This window comes from Pongo abelii, chromosome 6 (genome assembly GCF_028885655.2).
Source record: "Pongo abelii isolate AG06213 chromosome 6, NHGRI_mPonAbe1-v2.0_pri, whole genome shotgun sequence".
NCBI lineage: Eukaryota > Metazoa > Chordata > Mammalia > Primates > Hominidae > Pongo > Pongo abelii.
In genome coordinates, this window is record NC_071991.2 from 77,326,948 (window position 1) to 77,349,537 (window position 22,590).

A 22,590-nucleotide genomic window follows, 5' to 3' on the forward strand; every position below is an offset into this window, starting at 1 on the left:
CCGTGGGACAAGTGCAGTATCTGTGCCGGAGTTCCTCAGCCTCAGACCCTCATGGCTTCCCTTGGATAGAAGAGAAAATTCCCCAACCCCTTCTGCTTCCAAGATGAGGTGATGCCCCACCCTGCTTTGGCTCACCTTCCATGGGCTGCACCCACTGTCCAACCAGTCCCAATGAGATGGACTGGGTACCTCAGTTGGAAATGCAAAAATCACCTGCCTTCTGCGTCGATCTGGCTGGGAGCTGCAGACTGGAGCTGTTCCTATTCGGCCATCTTGAATCTGCCCTCAACCATCTTTAAGTCTTTTTACTTTCTTGAGTATACACCTAGGAATTGAATTGCTGGGTCATACGGTTACTCTATACTTAACCTTTTGCGGAATTGCCAGACAGTTTTCCAAAGCAAGTACACCATTTTACACTTCCACCAGAAATGCACTAGGGCTCCAATTTCTCCACATCCTCACCAACACTTGTAATTATCTGTCTTTTTGATTATGGCCTTTCTAGTGGGTGTGAAGTGATATCTCATTGTGGTTTTAATTTGCATCTACCTAATGGAAGTACCTATTTGCTATGGACTAAATTATTTACCCCACCCCCTCCACCACCAAATTCATATGTTGAAGCCATAACCCAACCCCCCCACCCCCCCACCCCCCACTGCCATGTGATTGTATTTGCAAATAGGGCCTTTGGGAGGTAATTAAGGTACAAGGAAGTCATAAAGATGGAGTCCTGATACAAAAGAATTAGTGTCTGTGTGGGAGACACCAGAGAGCTTGCCGACTCTTTCCACTTTATTATTCTAATTAAGGAATGGAATAATTATCTCCATTTTATAAATAAAGACTCCCACGCTCACAGAGCCATCCCTCACCCTTGTCTGATGCCAATGTCTGGACCATTACTTCTTATGCCACACTGCCTCTGGGTTCCAGAATGTGGGAGGGACATATGTGTGGCCTGCCAGCTGACCAAAATCACAGATGGCACTGTGCTGAGACCTAGTTCAGTGAATAAGGGGCAGAAACTTGCCAAGAAGGAGAAATAAGCAAATGTCTGAATCCCCAAGTTGCTTTCTGTGCCCCTGGCTTATGCCAGCTGCAGATGCAAAGATTAATAAAAGGGGCCCAAGGTCTTGTACACTGGTAATTCTCAACCAAAGTATCCGGTGCAGCCTATTCAATGCTGGTATTCCCAATCTTCCTGATACAAATTCTAAGGTAACAACCTCTATGACCAAAGGATCAATGTCCATCTCACATGTACCTACATTAAGCAATCTCTGTAAAATCAGACCAAACAACCTGAAATAAAAAGTGTACTTAGAAATATGAATCACAGTCAAGAACGATCTCTTGGCCATTTTCAGGCTTCTACAGTTTGCTTGGGGCAAGGAGTAGCTTTTAATTTTCTAGATGAGGCAATTCAAGAAGCATAAATGAGAGGACAGATTTCTGGATTCCCTGGTGCCCACTTCACAAATCCATCTCAACTGAGTGGAAGGCTGTCAGTATGGGCCACACTCCAGAAAATGCTCTGTCTTTTGAACTAAAACTGCAGCCTTTCCCAAAGACACTCTCAACCCCATTCCAGGCTTACATAATTTAATCCTGCTTACCTTACAGTATGAGGATGTTGGGACCATTTTTTTTTTCTGGGAAGGGAGATAAAGCTTGAAACTATGCCATGTTAGGATTCTCCCACCGAGCCAAAGTTCACTCTACCAAGCCTTCTCTTAAGCCACCTTGATTTTAAGACATGTCGCTCATTTTCATTAAAACAAAATTGTTTTGCTGCCATTTCCTTTTTTTCCCTCCCTACTTTTTCTGTCCTTTGATATTTAGAGATTAACATGCATTTTCTCTCAAATTACAAGGTTAACAGGTACTGCTAGAGAATACTTAGAAAACCAGAAAAGCAAATGTTAAAAAATTATCTACCCCGGATAAGCACTTTTTTTTTTTTTTTTTTTTGAGACATGGTCTCACTCTGTTACCCAAGCTGGAGTGTAGCCTTAAACTCAGCTCAGGCGGTCCTCCTGCCTCAGCCTCCCAAGTAGCTAGAACTCCTGGAGTGAGCTACTGCACCTGGCCCATAACCACTACTAACACTACAATTTTTGTTTACATTCATCCTTTTTTTTTCCCCCTACACATATATGTATTTTTATAAAACAAATGGATCACACTGGTTTGTGACCTGTTGTTTTGCCACTTGGCATAAATGCTGCCCCACTTGTTCGGAAAGCATGTGCCAGCGTATCCTTCTAATAGCAGATGTAAGAGTATATCTCCAGCCTCCTTTAGCACTATTATCCTTCCTTTTTTGTTCGTTGCCAATTTAAAAGCAATAAATTGTTGGTTTTTGTTTTTTTGAGATGGAGTCTCGCTCTGTTGCTCAGGCTGGAGTACAATGGCATAATCTCGGCTCACTGCAACCTCCACCTCCCGGGTTCAAGCAGTTCTTCTGCCTCAGCCTCCCGAGTAGCTGGGACTACAGGCGTGAGCCAGCACACCCAGCTAATTTTTGTATTTTTAGTAGAGACGGGGTTTCACCATGTTGGCCAGACCGATCTCGAACCCCTGACCTCAAGTGATTTGCCCACCTTGGCCTCCCAAAGTGTTGGGATTACAGGCATGAGCCACCGCGCCCTGCCAAATTGTTTTAATTTGCATTGCTTTGATTACTAGTGAGGTTAAACATTTATTTTCATGTTAATCACTTCCTTTGAATTTCACCTTTCTTTTATATTAGTCATATATAAAGCAGTCAGCTAAGTTATATCCACTTTCTGCTGCAAATTGGATGATAAATTGATGGGTAGAAGTTGGAACCAGCAGAGGGAACAGGGCCGTTCACAGTTCTGCAGAATGGTCATGTTGTTTCCTTGTCTTTTACATTGTAATGTTACCAAACATTACAAAAAGAATACATGCTCATTTTAAGAAAAAAAAAATCAAATATTTCAAAAGGTGTATGAATATTATGAAAGCTCACCTCAACACTCTCCTTCCCTCACTCACCAGTTTCTGTTCCTTGATGTCACCATTTTTAGCCTCCTCCTGCTACCTCCTTATTGTCTTCACAGGACTTGCTGCACTGGCCACAGATTTGGAGGAGCAATCAGGAGAAAGGGTTAAGGATTTGAAAAGGAATAGCTTCTTCATACAAAGCTCCCAGGGCTTGCTGCAGAGTGGTCATTGGGGAAGGGAAGCAGGAGAGAGAAACCACACCAGGTGTTTGTCTGGAATCAAATGGGCAGGTGAACAGAGTCAGCTAAGATTACCCTGTCTGTCTCAATTCAAGTTATATGAAAAATGGCAGGCTGTTTATTGCAGCACATGAGCAGTGTCCTTTGTTAAGTCCTGTCCCTTGAGTGTAACCTGTTTCGTTTACAAAGTGGAAAAGAAAACCTAAGAAAAGGTTTGCTTTTCCAGCATGAATCCTTCTCCTCACTTGGCAGGTCCTTGTGGAGCCCTATACCCACCTTTATCCATCTTGCTTCCAGACAGTGGTTTGAAATAACATCCATTGCCTGCAGAGTCATGCCCAATTCTGACTAAAAGAATGTCATCAATGTCATGCTTAAAGCAGATGCCAAGACTTGAGTAGAATTTGTGGTGTGTGAAAGGGGATCTACTCCTTGTTATCAGGAAATCTTTTGGAGGAAAAATGATCTAATTGTTCAAATTCTTAGTGTTAAGAAAATGGCTGTTATGAAGGAGAGAGCCCATCACCAAACTGATATAAAGCCTTTGGGAAAAAAATTATTTTTACTCTCCTCTTTGAGAGATGCATATGGAATGAGATAGGTCATTTTAGAACCAGTGGGTTACCAGCCTCCTATTAACTAAAAGACATATGAGGTGGAGATATTCCTCCTTTTCTAGAGAAATTCTGCCTTTTATTCTTTTCAGCTCTAAAAACTGATCACCTATCCTGCTCCTTCTTGCATCATTTTCCATAGGAAATCCTTTTCTAACATGCAAACTGTTCAAAAAACAAAATTTTATGTTGAAAAAGCTTTGTCGTAGACATAGTCCAAAAGGGCTTCGCCAAGCAGTGTGCATTCCAAAAGAGCAAGCTTCGTTTTCTGGACCCAGAGGACAGACTTATATGGCAAGGCTCTAGGTGATAGTGGAAATAATGGGATATGTATGGGGGAAAGAGAGGGTTGTTGTATTCGTTCTCTAACCTTATGTAACAAATTACCCCAAAACTTGTCACCTTAAAATAACAAAAATTTATTATTTGACACAGTTTCTGAGGGTCAGGTATCCAGGGGCGTTGGATCAGGTATCCAGTTGATCTGGGTGGTTTCTGGCTCAAGGTGTCTCATGGCTTGGCTGGAGCTGAAGGATCTGCTTCCTTGTGGTTTTTGGCAGGAGGTCAGGGGCCTCCATAATCTCACCATAGGGTCCCGCCATAAACTTTCTCAGTATCCTCCCAATATAGCTTCTCCCAAAGTAAGTGATCCAACAGAACAAATACCAAGACAAAGCTAGTCTTTTTATAACCTGTTCTTAGAAGTGACTTCCCATTACTTCTGCCATATTCTGTTGATAAGAAGCAAATCAACCCACACTTGAGAGGAAAATTAAGCTCTACCTTTTGAAGGGAGGAGTATAAAATAATTTACGGACTAATTTTTAAAACATCTACATAGGCCAGGTGCGGTGGCTTATGCCTGTAATTCCAGCACTTTGGGAGGCTGAGGCGGGCAGATCATGAGGTAGGAGTTCGAGACCAGCTTGGCCAACATGGTGAAACCTTGTCTCTACTAAAAATACAAAAAATTAGCCCGGCATGGTGGCAGGTGCCTGTAATCCCAGCTACTCGGGAGGCTGAGGCAGGAGAATCGTTTGAACCCGGGAGGCGGAAGTTGCAGTGAGCCAAGACTGCGCCACTGCACTCCAGCCTGGGCAACAGAGTGAGACTCTGACTAAAACAAAACAAAACAAAACCCAACTACATATATGATACAAGTTACCTACACCTCGTCTCCAGTCTGCTCTTTGGTGTACAGCAGAGGTCAGCAAAGAACCAGAGAGTAAATATTTTAGGCATTGTGGGCCAGACTCTCTGTTGCAACTATTTAACAGTGCCATTGTGCTGCAAAATAGCTATAGGCAATCCATAAATAAATGAGTGTGGCTTTGTTCAGGAACACTTTATTTACATAAGCAGTCAGCAGGCTGGATTTGGCCCAGGAATAGTTTGGCCCTGGTCTTATAGCTACAGAGGTTAGTGGAAGTCTAACATACGCAGTGACTTTGGTTCCTTGCTATTACAATCTTCACAGAAATTCATCTAAGATGTCATGGCTCTCTGATCTGCCACCATCATATGTCGCTGCACCTCAAAATTTAGTGGTGAGATAATAGGAAGACAGAAGAGCAAATCTGAGAGATTTAGGAAACAGACAGTCCTTATCTTTGGAACTAAGAATGTAAAGGAGAGCTGGCTTGGTCCAATAGGGGGTAAGACAGTGTCTTTATTCCACTGAATCACTAAGGTTGAGATAAGGCAAGATGTCTGAGAGGAGATGTTCTCTAAACAATTGGAACTGTTGGTCTAGACTACAGGGATTTTGAATCAACATGTGAATTAGGGGATCCATCTTCATAAGGCTCCTACAGCTCCAAAGAACCATGAGTTCACCAAAAGAGTGAGTGTACGGGGGAAATCGAGACTTGTGCATATCAGAGAGCAGGGTAGATGTTAGAAGCTTCCCAGAGAGAGGTAGGGAATATATAGGGCACAATGAAACTTCAGAGCTAGATGTGACCTTACACTGTGGGATGGAGGATGAGGGATGGGGGTAACCCCTCAGTTTGCAATATTCATAAATAAACTTCAAGTGATTATTTTTGGTTAGCATAGGGTTACAACATGCAAGTTCTTAGGCCTAATATTCCCCTCCTTGTTCCTGAGGTCTGATTTTGCAAATACTGTGTTAAGTTCTCAGGGCTGTTTATATTACTTATTATAAGATCGAGTTAAGAAGAGATGGGGCTAGGAATTCCGCTTTCCTTCACATGAATTCACTTGCAATGGAAATTTAAAGTTGTATAAGGTAGATAATTTCCTGCCTAAATAACATATACATAGCTGATACATCCCACCATTTAAAAAGCTATGTTTTATTTTTCTCAGCCAAAACCACAGCTACTGGTCACTTCTAAGTTCAATTTAAAGATCAAATCTTATCACTTTGAGATGCGCTTTGGAAGCGAACAACAGTCTGCTGACAAATTATTTCTCAGAGTGGTTTGTTCTTGCTTTCACGCTACCATATGGCCTACCAGACCATATCCATGTCTGGATAACTGGGCATAATGTCAACCCTCCTTTGTTTTGTAAAGCTTTTCTCCATCTTATTCTGAATCTAAACAAATAAAGTAAAAAATTAAATTTTATTGCTGCAGCTTTGCTTGCAAGAATTATGCAACTTCCTTTGAAATGATTTCATTGAATTTAAACTCATTTCTATAAATTCTGAGGTATAAAGTGATGTAAGAACAATGTTTTCTCTATTTAATGTGATCATACCTGGGAACAGTACAAAGACTTGGAACTTAAGACCTCTAGCTTCTCACCTTGTGATGGAGAGTGTGTAAGTTAAATGCCAAGAGGAAGCCAGGTTGTAGAAATCTGATCCAGTTAGACACCCCACACCTCCAGAGATGCAGGTCAGGAACTCAATGAGTACAGAAAACAACCATTACCCTGAGCTGAATTTATCTCTTCCGGTAACGAGCCAACAACCCCAGTCTTTCCAAAAACATGTGTGAACTATTCCAGTTTTACTAATAACTTTATTTAAATAAGACACAGGAACTTCTATACTGAAAAAATACAAAACAAAAGCCACACATTTCCTTGTGTAAAGCCATATTATATGGTAACTCAAATACTGTTCAGCGCAATGGCTAGAATTAAACAGTACAATTATATACAAAATTTAAACAATTTCTGACAAATTTCTACAGCTGGATGTAGGATACATTTGAGCTCAACAACTTCTGGGAAATTTACATGGCAAAGCGTAAGCTTTAACACATTTGGTTCAAAACTTTAATATATGCTAAGAACAAATGTACAACACAATTAATATTTAGTATCTCATGAGAAAATAAAAGCACGTCACTATAAATATTGTACATCAGATTTAATCACCAAAAAAACATATTCAGTCCATTTTTCTGAAATTGATATTGATACTATTGCATTTTATTTGGACAAAAGCAGAGTGTAAGATCAACATATTATGTAATGCTAAACCAGATATCAGAAGTCAAATGGAGCTCATATTTATCTTACGGAACTAGTAATTTTCTCCCTTTAACCATAATCTACAAAATATAGTATTTTCATCAAGGCCTGAGATTATTAGGGTTAAAGGTATCTGCTGCTGAAAAGATTGTTTTAAAAGGTTCCCCTGTGAAAATGACAAAAGTAAACTGAGTCCTTTTTTCCATGACAGTCTCCTACAATATAACACTGACTAATTTAAAGGAGCCAGAATGCACCTTCAGGAGAAAATATTACGGCAAACTTTGGTGGAAAGAAGAGAATTGAGATCATGACAAAATAATGCACAGAATACACACATACACACACACACACACAAACATATATATATCGTTTCTTAAAAAAAAAAAATCAATGGTGTTGCTTTCTTCTCTATCACTCATCCTTCTTCAACCTTCTTAGAAAATAAAAGAAAAACCCAGGAATGAATGAAAGGAACTGAAACATTCCTTTAACTGTAGGCACCTGGTTCCCCTAATTCTTAAGAAAATTGTGCCATACACTTTAGGCGCAGATGAAACAACTCTAGATTTTATTGAACTGAAAGCAGTGGAATACAAATACAAAAACTTGTCTTTTGGATACTCTTTGTACTGAAGAAAACAATGAAAGTTAGGCTCTCCCATTGACCAATCAGGAATGCCTAAGGCTCTCTTCACACTTTGTGGAGAACTTGTGTCAAAAGTCTGCAAGTTCAAGGCTATTTTCTCGAGTTTATGCTCTACTTCACACATCGCAAATTTCAAAACTACTCATGATTATGTATTATGAGAGGCTTAAATGAGATAGCTTCAAACTATTGCTCTTGTAAGTCACCAAAAAACCTGCTTATGTTGCATCAATTCTGAGACCCAAGTATTCTATGTAAATGAAGATCATGGACCTAAACTGCTTGAGGAAAACAATAACCAAAAGTTTGTCACTTTTTCACCTGCAAAATAATTTCCAAGGGAGAAACTAAACATAAATATGTCTTTAGATAAAATGGTAACAGTTATGACCCTGATGGCTAACATAAACAAAAAAATCTCAACCATTCCGTCAAACACTTCACTTATTTTGAAATTAACTCTAGACATTCTTGTCTTTAAATTTCATCACACACGATGTGGAATGTTTATGTACAGTCCAGTACTGAACACTTTATTTGCAACATTGTAACAGTCCTTTACTGAGCAACACCTGAACTTTTAAAAAAGCCACATGTACACATGTTGAAACAGTGAATGCAACAGTTGTTTTATTGTAACCACATGACAAAGTGATGTCAAACACCACAGATTTTGCTGGTTCTCCTCATGTTCACCCATGTCCAGGATTATCATTCTCCTAGGATTGAATGCACTTCTTATTCTAAGAATGTGGAATGTAAAGAGGAAAGGGAAATGCATAAAATAAGGAAAGGCAAAAGAGTGATGTTCCCTCTTTAGCTTTTTAGCTGTGAAATATTTAATATCCCAATATGATATACATTCCAAGTTACCTGAGTTTAGACTTCAACTGAAGTACCTGAAGCTAGGCCATAGGGTGGGCACTGTGCAACTGTTGTGGCCATTTTTTTTTTTTTTTTGCATTGTATGTATTACAGAAGTTAGAAACAAACACCTGGATCAATTGTAAACATAATCCTGAATTACAGTATTTTCCATAGGACAAAACACAGCAAGACATTTTCTATTTAGACAGGCAACTTTTTGATATAGAGCTTATTTATACTGAAGAATCTGGAACAAAACACAGGACACAGTACTAATCTGTCAAACATACTATGAAATGCATAGTCTCCACTTAAAATGCTGAATGACACACACGTTTTGCAAGCATTACTGCTTTCCACAAAAACTGCTGAATAGGAGTTCCGTCCCTGCCAAGATCAGTGTTTAAGAGATACTTTATGATGCTGATAAGTATTATTGGTGGTGGTGGTGTTCAGAAAGTTTGTCACTCATGCAGATAGACGTCTGAAATCTTGTTCCTAATCCATGGAACATAGGGTGGAGGCCAGCTCCCCCTTTTTCAGATGATCACATAGTTCTGAGCAGAGATGTGGTCCTCACCCTGCAGTTCCTGCAGGAGCTGCTGCTGCTGGGATGGCTGCTGGACAGAGGCCTCCATGGAGCCCACTGTGCTGGTGTCATCAGAAAGAGACGTAAAGGAAACCCGGGATGAGAGCTGCTCAACGGTCAGAGTTGCCAAAGCTGAGCTCTGGCTAGAGTTAGGAGAGTTCTTGAGCATAAGGTCAGAAGCAGGTAAGAGGGGGCCTAGAAGTTTTACAGGACAGAAAGCTGATCCGGTTGGGATGAAATTAACCTTGTTTTTGTCAGGACATGAAAAGAGAGGGGCCGAGATAGGCTGACGAGACCTAAAAACCATAAAACAAAATTAGATTTATAATTATGAACACAGAAAAAGTTAAGCATTTTCTGAATTAACTGGAGTTCTCTAAAACAGCTAAAATGTAAATGGGAGGAGATGGGTTAAGTGTATACAGAGGGGTAAACATCTTCCATAGCACAAGTCAGCTGGCAGACTATTCATGCACACAGCACTGAAGTGGTATTTGAGACAAAAGGATTTTCAAAAGAACCAGGAAGACAAATATTTAGAGATCATTAGTTTGCTTTTAATCATTTAGGAAGGTGGAAAAGTCTTCTACATTATAATTGAAGATTATGCAAAATTAGAATGACCTTTTCTGTTAAGAAAAAGTATACCGGAGGCAGGGGGCATTCGTCCATCATGTATTTAGTTTTAAACACTTTCTCCTTTTTTCTTTCTAGATAGACTTCCACTAGCACAGATGGGGGGTGGAATGGTTTCAGTGGTCTCTCAAAAAGCCAGTCAATTCAACAGAGGTTGGGTCCACAAGCCCTTCCTCTCCTCCCGTTCCCAGGAGCTAAGCCATCAGCTCCTGCAAGATGGGTCCTTCTAGGTTGCAAGAGCACTGCACCCTCCACTAGGCACCTGCACTGGAACAAAGGCATGAGGGCATCCAAGAACCACACAGTCTTCTTCTGAGCTACTCTGCCCAGTGTTTACAGCATGAACCTCTTTTTCTAATTTCATTTCTAACTTACACATATTAAAATTTCATTAAGAAAACCCCTTGTGAACAGAAAGTCTGAATAAGCAAGCTAGATGAGGCTACAGGGAAGGAGACTAATCTTCTGGCTTGTGGAGTACACTGTCTTTAAGCTAGTCACACATGGATATTAACTTTGCTCCTAAAGTCTCTTTGTTGCCATCTAAACTAAGAGTTCTTGAAATGACAATTCTTAATGATTAAAAATAGATTTTTCAGGTAGTAAGAATAAGTTTCCAAGTTTCTTTGTATTGGCTTATACATTTCCAACATACAGACTCCAATTCTCCTTCAATAAGATCTCTCTTGCCTATTCAATTCTCTTTACAAAATTTGCTCTTGAAACACATTATCAGCTGGATAGAGTAGTTGATTCATATGTAATCAACTGGTCTCAGTAAAAAGCTTTACAGCTTTGCAGATCCCAGCTGACAGAAAAGACATTACTTACGCCATTTCCTCAAAGACCTTCACTCGCTCACATCCCTCTGGGGGCTCCCGTTTGAACATGTAGCTGTTGTTTGGTTTGGGAGATGAAGCATACTTGGGTAACGGTGAGCTACTCCCACTGTCTGTAAATTTAAAGCAGTTATATTAACTAGTGATTGAAAGCTCTTTTAAATTTGATTTCCAAACAAACAGCCTTTTGCACACTTTGTCCACTACTGCCCCTATGCTTTGACCGGTCTCCTTTATTGCAAAGTTATTTCTTATACCCTGGGTAGTATACTTCTTCTAAATAAAAACTTCAATGCAACAGTAATCTGCCATACCATAGAACATAGAAAGGACATTTTGGTCCAGAAAACTGCATTTTGAATACAACAGAGCAGTAATCCTGAAAACAAATATGTTATTTATTATGTATTTCAAGAATGCAAATGATGGGGCAATGTGCTTAAGTCATACAGAAGAATAAAACAGATTATAATGATACAGGGTGCTCTACATGCCTTCTCACTGCCCAACCAATTTAATGAAAATGAATAATATTCATTACAAAAGTTCTTAGCAGAAATGTTATTTTTCCTAAATATCATGAATAACACGTACACAGGGGAAAAAACAAGTTTATAAAATGTCTCTTTCTACCTACCCAACATAAAAAACAATTTGCTCAGAATTTTACCTTTAAAATGTTTACAATAAAAGGGCTTTTTCAGCAGAATTTGTATTTTTGCTACTAGAAGACATGCAAAATCTCCAAACATCTCTACCTAACACGTTTTCCTCATATTTTTGGCCAAAAAGAAAATGGTCTATTCATGAAAAGCCATAAAACCCATATGCAATTTCTCCCTTTCCTACCTGGCAAGAGATTTTGGAAATTCAAATCCACTAAAATGTGTCGTCATTTTTGTAAGATGCCAAGTTGTAAAGTCAATAACATGTTTGTATACAATAGTCCTATTTAAACAAATTCTGACTTAATGCAAACCTATCCCCACTGCTAAAATACTAAGCACATGATCTACTGAAATGTATTATTTTCATCTATTTGAAAGACAGCAACAGTATCATAATTGTGTTCATCACAATTTTGATAAGTTGCTTTAGTTTAGAATATAGAACACAGTCCAATATTTAAAATCTGAGTAATAAGAATGTTTTATCATCATTAATGAAGTTATAATACATGCTTAGGAAGAAGACCCTTGATGCACACTAATACTTGTTAGTCTTGTGAATGCAGATTTATGCTTATATTTGAACATGGCTATAACTTTGGCTGGGAAACCACTGTCTGCAAAATAATAAGGTTACACTATTGGGAAAGCTAGAAAACCACAGTTTCTCTATCATTATTATGTATGATCCTACAGAGTAGGCACCAAAGAGCCTCTTGGAAAAAATTAAGTCTTAGAATGAAATTTGGTTCTTCATATACCATTCAGATTTGAGAATTTTCTTAAGTTTAATATTTATCCTATATCTTGCATGAACAAATGGGAGGAAGGAGGAGGAACAGGATTGTCTCAGGTTGATACAAAGCATAATTAGCCTGATTGGAGGTCTGAATTTGCTGCCCTATTTAAGTTAGGCTAGACAAGACTGGTCCATGATAAAAACAAAACAAACAAACAAAAAAAACCAAACATCTGATGAGAATAAGGCCTCAAATTTGGTGTAATATAAAAAATATGGCTTGACCTTACCTTACTATGCAAACAGCAACAAACCAGGCAAAGGAAATATATGAGATCAAAAATACAAGTAAGTAGAGAGGACGGACATCCCATTCTTCATGATGCGCATATTTCACAATACATACGTGTATCAAAACATCTCATGTACCCTATAAATATATACACCTATGTATCCACAGAAATTTTTAAAATAAAAATAAAAAAATACAAGTAGAGATGGCATGAGATGCCTCCATGGAGATTACTGCTGGACATAACTTAGCCTACACGGCACAAGCAGCATCAGCCTCAAACCATGGGCTTGATGCCATTAGCAGTCATGTCAGTAGTTAAGGATCCACCCTATTATCACGTAAGAAAAGTCATCTTGGCCACAGTTAGTCTTCTGTGTTCTTTTTCTTACTACATCATCAGGCCTATCACATTCTTTCTCTCACTATTTTACTGATGGTTTCAAAGGACTTTCTCATAACTGAAGGCTAGATGTGAGTTGGCTAATCTCTCTGCAAAACTGATTATCTTCCTGTTAACAATCTAGAATGAAGTAATTTTTCTTCTTAAAATATTTCTAATTTCAAAGGCTGTAAGTGCATTTTTTAACAGAGTTTTACCCTCTTAAACATTATTCTGCTTTTTTTGGGGGTATTAATGTTAAGTAAACAAATATACTGCTATCCTAGACAGACAGTATTTAGTGTTGTTATATCTGTCTTTTCAATAAAAAAATTTTTTAATTGAATATGTATTAATGGTAGGTGGTCTGGAAAGGCAAAGCTTGAAAGAAAAAAATTTTGAGACTATAAACAAATATTTGCTAAATCTGGCGTTTTTTCTTCAGGTTAAGTATGCAATCGGAGAGACTGTAAATAGGGGTCAGGGAATGGAGACCTCTAGTCTGTGGCTTTAGCTCTTGTATAGTTCTATGTTACCTGGAATACAATCATCTCTCTGGATTTCTATATAATTAAAGGAATTGCCATTCATGAACTCTAAAATTCTGTGATTTTTCTTTAATAGTTCTAACATACAAAGAAGACATATTTTACATATATATTTTTTCTTGCCTTACAAAGTGGCATGCTTTAAAAACAACCCATATGACCAACCTATGCTACTCATTCCAGACTTGAATGTACAAACTATTACTATTCATTTAAAACTCTGTGTTGAATTTAATAGCCACATTTCAATAACAGAACATTATAAATATAAATATGCCTGCTCGAGAGATTCAAGATGAGAAGTCTCATGGTAATCTTAATTCAGTCTCTCTTGTTTACCAGTAATGGTAAGTTTTCTCATTCTGGTATCCCGGAGAATAATATAGGATCATAACTAGAAATACAGTTGAGATTAGGTTAAATGTTACTTTATGACTTTTAACATCATAGCTAATGTCAATAAAATTAAATGCAGTGAATATAATTATTTACATCTTTCTGTATTCACAAGTCTCATTTTTATATATTTATAACAATCACTCTGAAAATCAAGAATATGGAAAAATGTGATTGCTGTTTTTATAACAGATCATACATATGCATTTGTACCATATTTACCATTAGAATATGAGTAGCTTATCAAATACTTTTAAACATATGATAATAAATTAGAGCTTAGAAAAATTAGAGAAGTTATTCAAGTTTGGAATTTCATATAGAAACAGTATTCATTAAACTACATGTACTTGTATAGCTTCAGTATTCTGAAATTCTTCTGATTTTTATTATATCTGGTATATTGTGGGGCCCACAATTCTTGTTTAAAAAATTATACATTTGATCATGCCATTGCACTTCAGCCTGGGTGACAGTGAGACCCTGTCTCAAAAATATATATATCACATATATAAAGGTTGATTCATTTATGCAGGTAGTATCTAAAATCTCTGCCATGGTTCTATTCTAGCCCTAAGTCTATAGATCTGTTTTATCTCTATCACATTACTTCATTAAATTAAGTAAAATTGATTCTAAAACAAGCAATAATAGAATAGTGGTTCTTAACCAGAGTTTTCTTTCACATTAGACTTATCAGATGTTTTAAAAAGATCAATGTCTAGACCTCATTCCTGAAAGATTCTGATTTAATTAGTCTGGGGAGGAGCCAAGCATTGCCTTGGGGTGGGGAGGTGGGGGGTAAAGCTCCCAAGTGCACCTGAAGCACAGCCATATCTGAGAACCAATCATGAAATGGTTAAGAACATTGGTTTGGAGTGAGGTCACGTGACTTCTTCCTAGGCCTAGGTGCATGGCATAGGGTAAGTCTGATCCCTCTGTTTTTTGATCTATAAAATAGAAAATACCACTGACGTGATAGCTGTGAAAAATGTATGTAAAAGGATTAGGATAAGCGCTGGGCGAGGTGGCTCACACCTGTAATCGCAACATTTTAGGGAGGCTGAGGCGGGAGGATCACTTGAGGCCAGGAGTTCGAGACTACCTGGCCAACATGGTGAAACCCTCTCTATAAAAAAAAAAAAAAAAACAAAAAAAACCCAAAACCAAAAAACAAACAAAAAAAGGATTAGGATGGTGCCTGAAACACAGTAAGCTCTGAATATTATTATTATAGTAAAAAGTAACACATCATTTCTAATTTGAAAATTAAAAATGATGAACCATTCAAAAATTAAGTGCCTATTCTGCTCCCTCTTGACAGAAGAGAGTAAAGGAAATGTTTTTAATAGATTTGTGTACTCTACTCAGGTACATACAGATACAATTTTATTTCTGAGAGAGAAGCAGAATAATATCTGGAGTACCAGGTTGTCCAGGTTTATAACTGCCTGACATGAACTCTGCCAGTTCATGGTGGCATCCTTTAGTGTAAAGAGATATATCATCCTGAAATTAAAATCAATGCTTAAAGCATGCAGATTCTATAGACTACTATGCAAAGAAAATACTTTCATAGTATATGCAGCAATAACCAGTAGAACGTAATTCTTATTCTATCTTTCCCAGGTAGTTAACTGACTAGGAAAGTGAGTACACTGTTCAACCAACACTTTACTCAATGACATACTAAAGCATAAAATTGGCCAAGAGAATTAAATTAGAAATATGATTGACTAAACAGTACTTAAACAAAATTACTACTCTAGTGTTAAAATATACTTATTTTGCTTCAGGAAATGAAATTATCAACTATAATGGGGTTTGAAGGCCTAATGAAATCAGGAGAAACACACAATTGTGTATAATTTCTTGGCAATAAACTTTAAGAATCAGGTTGTATTACCAATTGTATTAAAAAGCCTGTATTTTCAGTTAACTCCAAGACCAACTTGGAAACTTACAAGTAAGGAGAACATTTGGCTTTTACAAAGAGCCTCTAAGGTTTTTCTAAAATTCAAAGTTAACACCTTGTGAGAATACTAAAGAATTGTAATGAACCAAGACATCAGCTATATGTAAGATCTCCTTTAGATCAGCATTCAGCAAAGAGTACAGGGGAAAAATGACATCAGAACCTATTATTACTTACATTTATAAACTTTGTTTCAAATCAGATCGATTTTTTAATAACCAGGACTCAACTTACATTCCAAGGCCCATTAATTAAATATTTATTATATGTAGGAGGTATTTTATATTTTGTAATCACTTCTCATTCCATAAGTATGAATTAAATTGATGCCAACTTAAAAATTAAGCCAAAAAGTTACTCTCTTGTTTTTGTGTACTCAAAATAAGTACAGCGCTTCTTCCACAACATAATCTTGATATGCAGAACAGGGCTAATCATTATTGTTGATATGCTAACTACTCACTCAATCTGATATGACAATTAAAAATGAAAACAAGTCACTTTTAATCTGATATGACAGTTAAAACTGAAAATGGCCCTCAAACCAATTTATAGACTAAAATAATGATTATAAATCTTAATGGTAAAACTAAACAAGACAAATTGGATTACACAAAATATTTTGTATCTTACGCAAAAGTAGGTATCTCAAGAAAATCACTATAATAGTGATTCTTAATTTTTATATTGTCAAGTTTATTAAATGGCAAAATTTCCAGGAACATCAGTTTTTAAAAAAAAAAAACAAAAAACTGAAACACATTGTTCATGTTAAAAAGCTCCTAAGGTATCCTACAACTGTGGTCTCCCAATAAGAGACGCATGAAACAATCTGCTGACGTGTGGGGAAAAAAAATCAGTGCATTATACATATTTACCTTTTATCTTTAAAAACAAGTAAACTTTACTTAACATTTAGGGAAAAAAGAACATTGGAACTTCTAATAAAAATTTCACTACAATTTTAAATATTCATTTAAATATTTACTAAGCATTTACTATGTTCAAAAGAGAAGGCAAAGCAAAATGCTATCAATGTTGTCACCAAAACATTAGATAAAATTTAGCATTTCCTCTTTTTAAAAAAATTCTTGCTAAAGGGAAATGGTATTATAATGTCTTTAGGCAGAAACCAACATGGAATCTTAAACATCATTATAGTCACCTTAAAGTCTATTCCATCTCCAATATTTACTACCTTATTAATGATGGTAATCACTTCCACATCTCCCATGCTGGAACTTCATAAGAACTTTGCTGTTATCCTGATCTCCTCCTCCTCCCTCACGTCATACATCTAATTGGCCACTAAATGCTGTTGACTCTTCTTCAGCCCCTTTCCTCCAGTTCCTCTGACCTTGCTATGTCTCCTCATCTTTGCCCTATACTTGTGGTCTCCCAATTAAGAGGCATGAAACAATCTGCTGACATGTAGGAAAAAATATAAGAGCAATTAAATATATTTATTTCTACATTTATACACACTTTTAGTCTTTTAAAACAAGTAAACTTTAACAGTTTGTAGAATGAATTATATACATATATCACCTAGAAATATATAAACTTTTATTAGGGGTACAGATTCAAAATTGCTGACAAGGGTGTGGAATAAAGTTTGAAAATCACAAGACTAGACTATTAACATGGCTACTTATCTTGTCCTCCTACTGCCTGTACTTCTGTGTCAACGTGAGTTATAGTTCTTAAATGTGAAGCTGGTCCTATCCTTTAGCTGACAAAAGATCTTCCCTTGGCTTTTCTTTCTCTTAGCAAAGCTTACAAGGACCCTTATGAAATAGTGGCCTTTTTTTTTTTTTAAAGACAGAGTCTCGCACTGTCGCCCAGGCTGGAGTGCAGTGGTGCGATCTCGGTTCATGCCATTCTCCTGCCTCAGTCTCCTGAGTAGCTAGGACTACAGGCGCCCGCCACCATGCCCCGCTCATTTTTTGCATTTTTAGTAGAGACGGGGTTTCACCATGTTAGCCAGGATGGTCTCGATTTCCTGACCTCGTGATCCGCCCGCCTTGGCCTCCCAAAGTGCTGGAATTACAGGCGTGAGCCACAGCACCCAGCCTAAATAGTGGACTTTCTAACTCTCCAGTCTCACTGTTTTCTACTCTCCACCATTCACCCCTATACCCCAACCGTTCACAATTTCTTACTGTTCTCTACACACCGGGCCCTTTCACAGCTGAATGCCCATATAAAGACTATTCCTTCTGCAAAGGCAGCAAGATGTGATCAGGTTCCCACAAAATATCTTTGTTGGCATGTAGACGCCATGGAAGTTAGCTAGGTTACTTAATTTCTCTAAGCCTCAGATTCTGGGACCTTTAAATAATGACAATATCACCTACCTATAGGACTGTGGTAATATTGGAAATAATAAAAATAAAATCACCTGAACACATTTAATCATCATAGCAATTCTATGAGGCAGCTATCCCCAATTTATAGCTGAGGAGATACAGATAGATTGAGTAGCTTGTCCAAGGGCACATAATTAAGTGGCAGAGCAGGGCTTCAACCTGGCTGCCCCAGAGTCAATGTTCATTATTGTTATGTTATCTGTTTCACTAAGTTTGGATCTATCTCAACTCCAGTGTCTTTATTAGAGATGTGAGGAGCTGACTAGATGATCAAGTTCCTTCCAATCTAACATTCTGTTTCTAATTAAAGGCTTATGGCTCAGGCAAGAGCTTCATTGGGTCTGCCTTCTGTCAGTGTCACAAGGAGATAGTGTAAGGAGTGGTCCCTATGAGTTGATATTTCTTCTCAGAGAAAGACAAAAGATAATAGGGGAGGAAAACTCCAACAGATTCCCTTATCCTTGAACCTAGTTGACACCCTATTATTTTCCACCCAGTTACTATCAGAGTTTACTGGTTACCAGCATGACCAACAGCAAGAAGGGGAAGATGAAACAGTTTTGGCAGTTACTTCCTTTCCCCTTATTTCAACAGCAAATTTGAACTTCATGGCCTCTTTCCACCAAAAGCCTATCACTAAATTTAGCATAATCTTAGTTTAATTATTCTTGGTTTTTATTTTTATGAAGAGTATCACACACTCTTCATGAACATTAAAAGCCTAACATAAAATTTAACAATTCAAAGAAAACACGTTTTCAACATAGCTATAAAAATATATCCATTAAAAAATGGACATATCATGAACAAAGGTCTTAATACTCAAAAAAATCTCCATTAAGCACTACACCATGCTAGGCACTAGTTTATTTCCTGAGAGTAAAGCACTGACCAAAAAATGGTCATTTACTCTTGTTGGAGCTAACATCATGGTAAACAGACAAACAATTAAGTGAAATATATATGCAGGTATGTTAAAAATTTTTGATTTGCTTATATTCTAAACTGAGCAATAATGGCTAAAACTGAGTTGTATACTTAAGTAGTTTTGAATTACGAATAATAACTCATAGACAGCTATCACGTATCTGCCATTGGTACAACTGTTAACATTTTCAGAAAGAAGGGACAAGAGCATTTACTGGATACTTATTTTGTGCTGTTAGACACTGGAATGTATGTATCTTAAGATGCTTTCTTGAAAGACAGGTAAAATGACCTTAGGGACATAATTCTAGAACAGATCAATTTTAACCTATAGACTAACTCCTTTGTTGGAATAATATCTTTATATACTGTAATTTTACCACCAAAAGGTTCTTCTAGGATAATAAGCGTCCTAGAACCATATAAAGAGAATATTTTGATAAATGCATCCAGGTTCAAAAGCAGTGATTTTTCAAGGTGTGGTAGCTCTAAGTAGTATACCCATCATATCTGCTTTTACAATATAAACCCCCAAAAGAAAAGTGCCATAAAATCTTGGCTGATTATCTAAAAAATAGAGGGTTAAAGCATAGTAAGGGCACAGGTCAAAAAAAGGTCAAGAAATAGAGCCCAAGATAAATACAAGTATGTTAAAATATATGTATAAAGGAACAGGAAGATGCCAAAAGCAGTCTGTTTCAAAAGTCTGCCTAGGGTCAACCCTAGACCCTGAAAAGACAAAATTAATACTTTTGATTTTTTTTCTCCTAAGACCAAGGGAGGCTGAGTCCTAACACTAAAAGTTTAGCAATATGAATATTTATGAGTTAAATCACAGAATGAGTTAAATAGGCTTATATGCATTGGCTTGGGAAACTCTATCCACATAGTGTACACTGTTCCTTCAGGAAAATATAGCTTAAATTACAAGTAATCAATTTAGGGACTCTTGGAATACAACTCTACTCAGTAGTTGGCCTGAATAAAACGATTCCATTTATTTCATGATTACAAAATCAATGTTTCCACAATATCCTGCAAAATTGCAGAATTTTATAACAACTGCATAAGTGAACTGTGCCAAAGACCAATGATAAGTAGCTGACTGAAGTCTACATTTTGTGGCTTACCCAGCACCAGTTTGGCTACCATCAAGCAATGCTGGCAGAGCTGCTTAAGAAACTAATATTCTGACACTGCCATCTGTATTATATAAATGGCTATTTCTGTTCCTTGCATTTTATTTTGGGTATGATAATGTGGAAGAATGTAAGCTACCTCTTAGGGTACATTCTGATGATGTCAAGATAGAGTGCTCTTATTCTGGATCTCTGAATTCTCCACACAGAGAAGAGCAGTAGTAGTTCCTATGGCTAATAGCCTGGAAACTTTACCCATGTGACCAGTGTGACCAAGTTGCCTTCAGTCTTTAGGTCACTGGAAAAATCTAGTAAAAAATCAAAACAAAACACCAAAAACCCATTCACTTGAAACAAGTCTCTCAATAGTTGAAACTTTCTTGACAGAGTGTTTTTGTCCTGGCATTACAATCCATACAGGCAAAGAAGAAAACCAATGTGCGATACACATTGATAATACAAAATTATTTTATAGGTCTCAAATTATACGTAATTCATAGTGAATAGATGTTAGGAACACACAAAAATAATGTTAGCAAAGTCAGAAAAAGAATATGTATATAAAATGAATACTAGAAAAATAATCAGCTCACCAGCACATCCCTCATTAGGGCAGCTATTCACTGCAGCTATCCCTCTCCCCTCCATGTCTATCCAGGCTCCTACAGATGTCTGAACTAGTTACTCTACCACAGAACAAATCTCTCTACAGCAACTGCAGAATATGTAGGCACTCTAAATCAAATCAATCCTAGTTGACTTCAAAATTATAGAATTCATTCTGTTTTCATAATGATGAAAAGCTCTAGGAAAGCTATATAGCTTCCTTTTATGTCTTTAATAAACAAAACACCAATTTATGATTTATTGTAGAAAACATACATTATAGGAAAGAATTAGTATCTTTTTTTGAGATGGAGTCTTGCTCTGTTGCCCAGGCTGGAAGGCAGTGACGTGATCTCGGCTTGCTGCAACCTCCACCTCCCAAGTTCAAGTGATCCTCTTGTCTCAGCCTCCTAATTAGCTGAGACTGCAGCTACATGCCACAACACCTGGCTAACTTTTTGTATTTTTAGTAGAGATGGGGTTTCACTATGTTGGCCAGGCTAGTCTTTAACTCCTGACCTCAAGTGAGCTGCCTGCCTTGACCTCCCAAAATGCTGGGATCACAGAAATAATTAGTATATTTAAAAATAGTAAAACCCAGAGTTTGGGCTTTACATAAAGAAGAAATGAGTCAGAAACTAGCCTACAGTTTGAATGACATAACATATATTAGTTCCAGAAATTATAAAATTTCTGGACAACTCCCTCCTTTATACTTTTAGTATTCTAAACATCATGTATAATAGTGTATTATTTGTTTACATTCCTAATTACTCCCTACTACACTATAAATTCCTTAAAGACAGATATCACATCTTATTCATCTCTATTTCTCCACTCTCTAGTACAATACCTGACATACAACAAATGCTCAATAAGTGTTCCTTAAATAAACTAGAAGTATAACCTCGGTTGAAATACATAAACCTCAACTCCCAATTCTAACATACCTATGTGTGCATAGTTACATATATAAAAGGGATAGGTGCTATTTTAATTTTCTCTTTATAAAGATGGTATTTGATTTGTTTGAGAACTAGAAACCTTGTATTGCATAACAGAGAGCTACACAGTTTTCCAGGGAGTAGTAACATCAACTCGATCTTAATCACAAAGTAATGCCTCTCAGCTAAATATGGTAGATATTATGAAACGGATGTCATGAGGCTTTAATTCTCAAACTGAGGTGATCTTGTAGAAAACAGAAATGTCTTAAATAATTCTGAAACCCATTCTATATAAGTTCTAAAGAGATTTAAAAAAAATCACTATTAAGCAACATTCATCACCACTAATTGTTTGCCATGTGCCAATAAGTTGTGCTAAGCATTTTGCTGTATCTCATGTAACCCCAATGATATGAGGAAGGTATTATTACCCTATTTTACTAAGAAATATTTTTTAACTATTAGGAAAAAAACCCTAGCTTTAGAGATGATCTGAACCAATGTTCTCATTTTACATATTAAAACAAGAGGATGAGTATAAAGAAATTAGTGTTTTGCAGGCAGGTATCTGGTATGTAAGAACAAAAGAGAACAGAGGAAAATATACCAACAAAGGCAAACTTAGGAAAAGGTCTAATCTGTCTAAGAAATGGTCAGAATTCATCTTATTAGATAATTGACACAAACTAGGCTAGGGAAGGAGGTTTTGACTAAGCTGTGTATTAAATAATTTATATTTTTTT

The 22,590-nt window shown here is 37.0% G+C and overlaps 1 protein-coding gene across 4 annotated transcripts in view; it reads right to left on the reverse strand.

The window, feature by feature from the left end:
- Positions 1-8,532: 8,532 nt before the first annotated feature.
- The window catches only part of GLCCI1 (glucocorticoid induced 1), a 118,474-nt gene continuing 104,416 nt past the window's right edge, over positions 8,533-22,590 (reverse strand). For 3 of the 4 annotated variants that reach the window (XM_024249643.2, XM_054559450.2, XM_054559449.2), the window contains exons 7-8: positions 10,852-10,972; positions 8,533-9,680 (exon numbers count right to left, since the gene is read on the reverse strand). In XM_024249643.2, coding sequence (XP_024105411.1) covers positions 9,335-9,680; positions 10,852-10,972 — 467 coding nt within the window. In that variant the 3' untranslated portion in view covers positions 8,533-9,334. The remainder of the gene's footprint in view (positions 9,681-10,851; positions 10,973-22,590) is intronic. The other variant, XM_054559451.2, reaches the window with a different exon arrangement.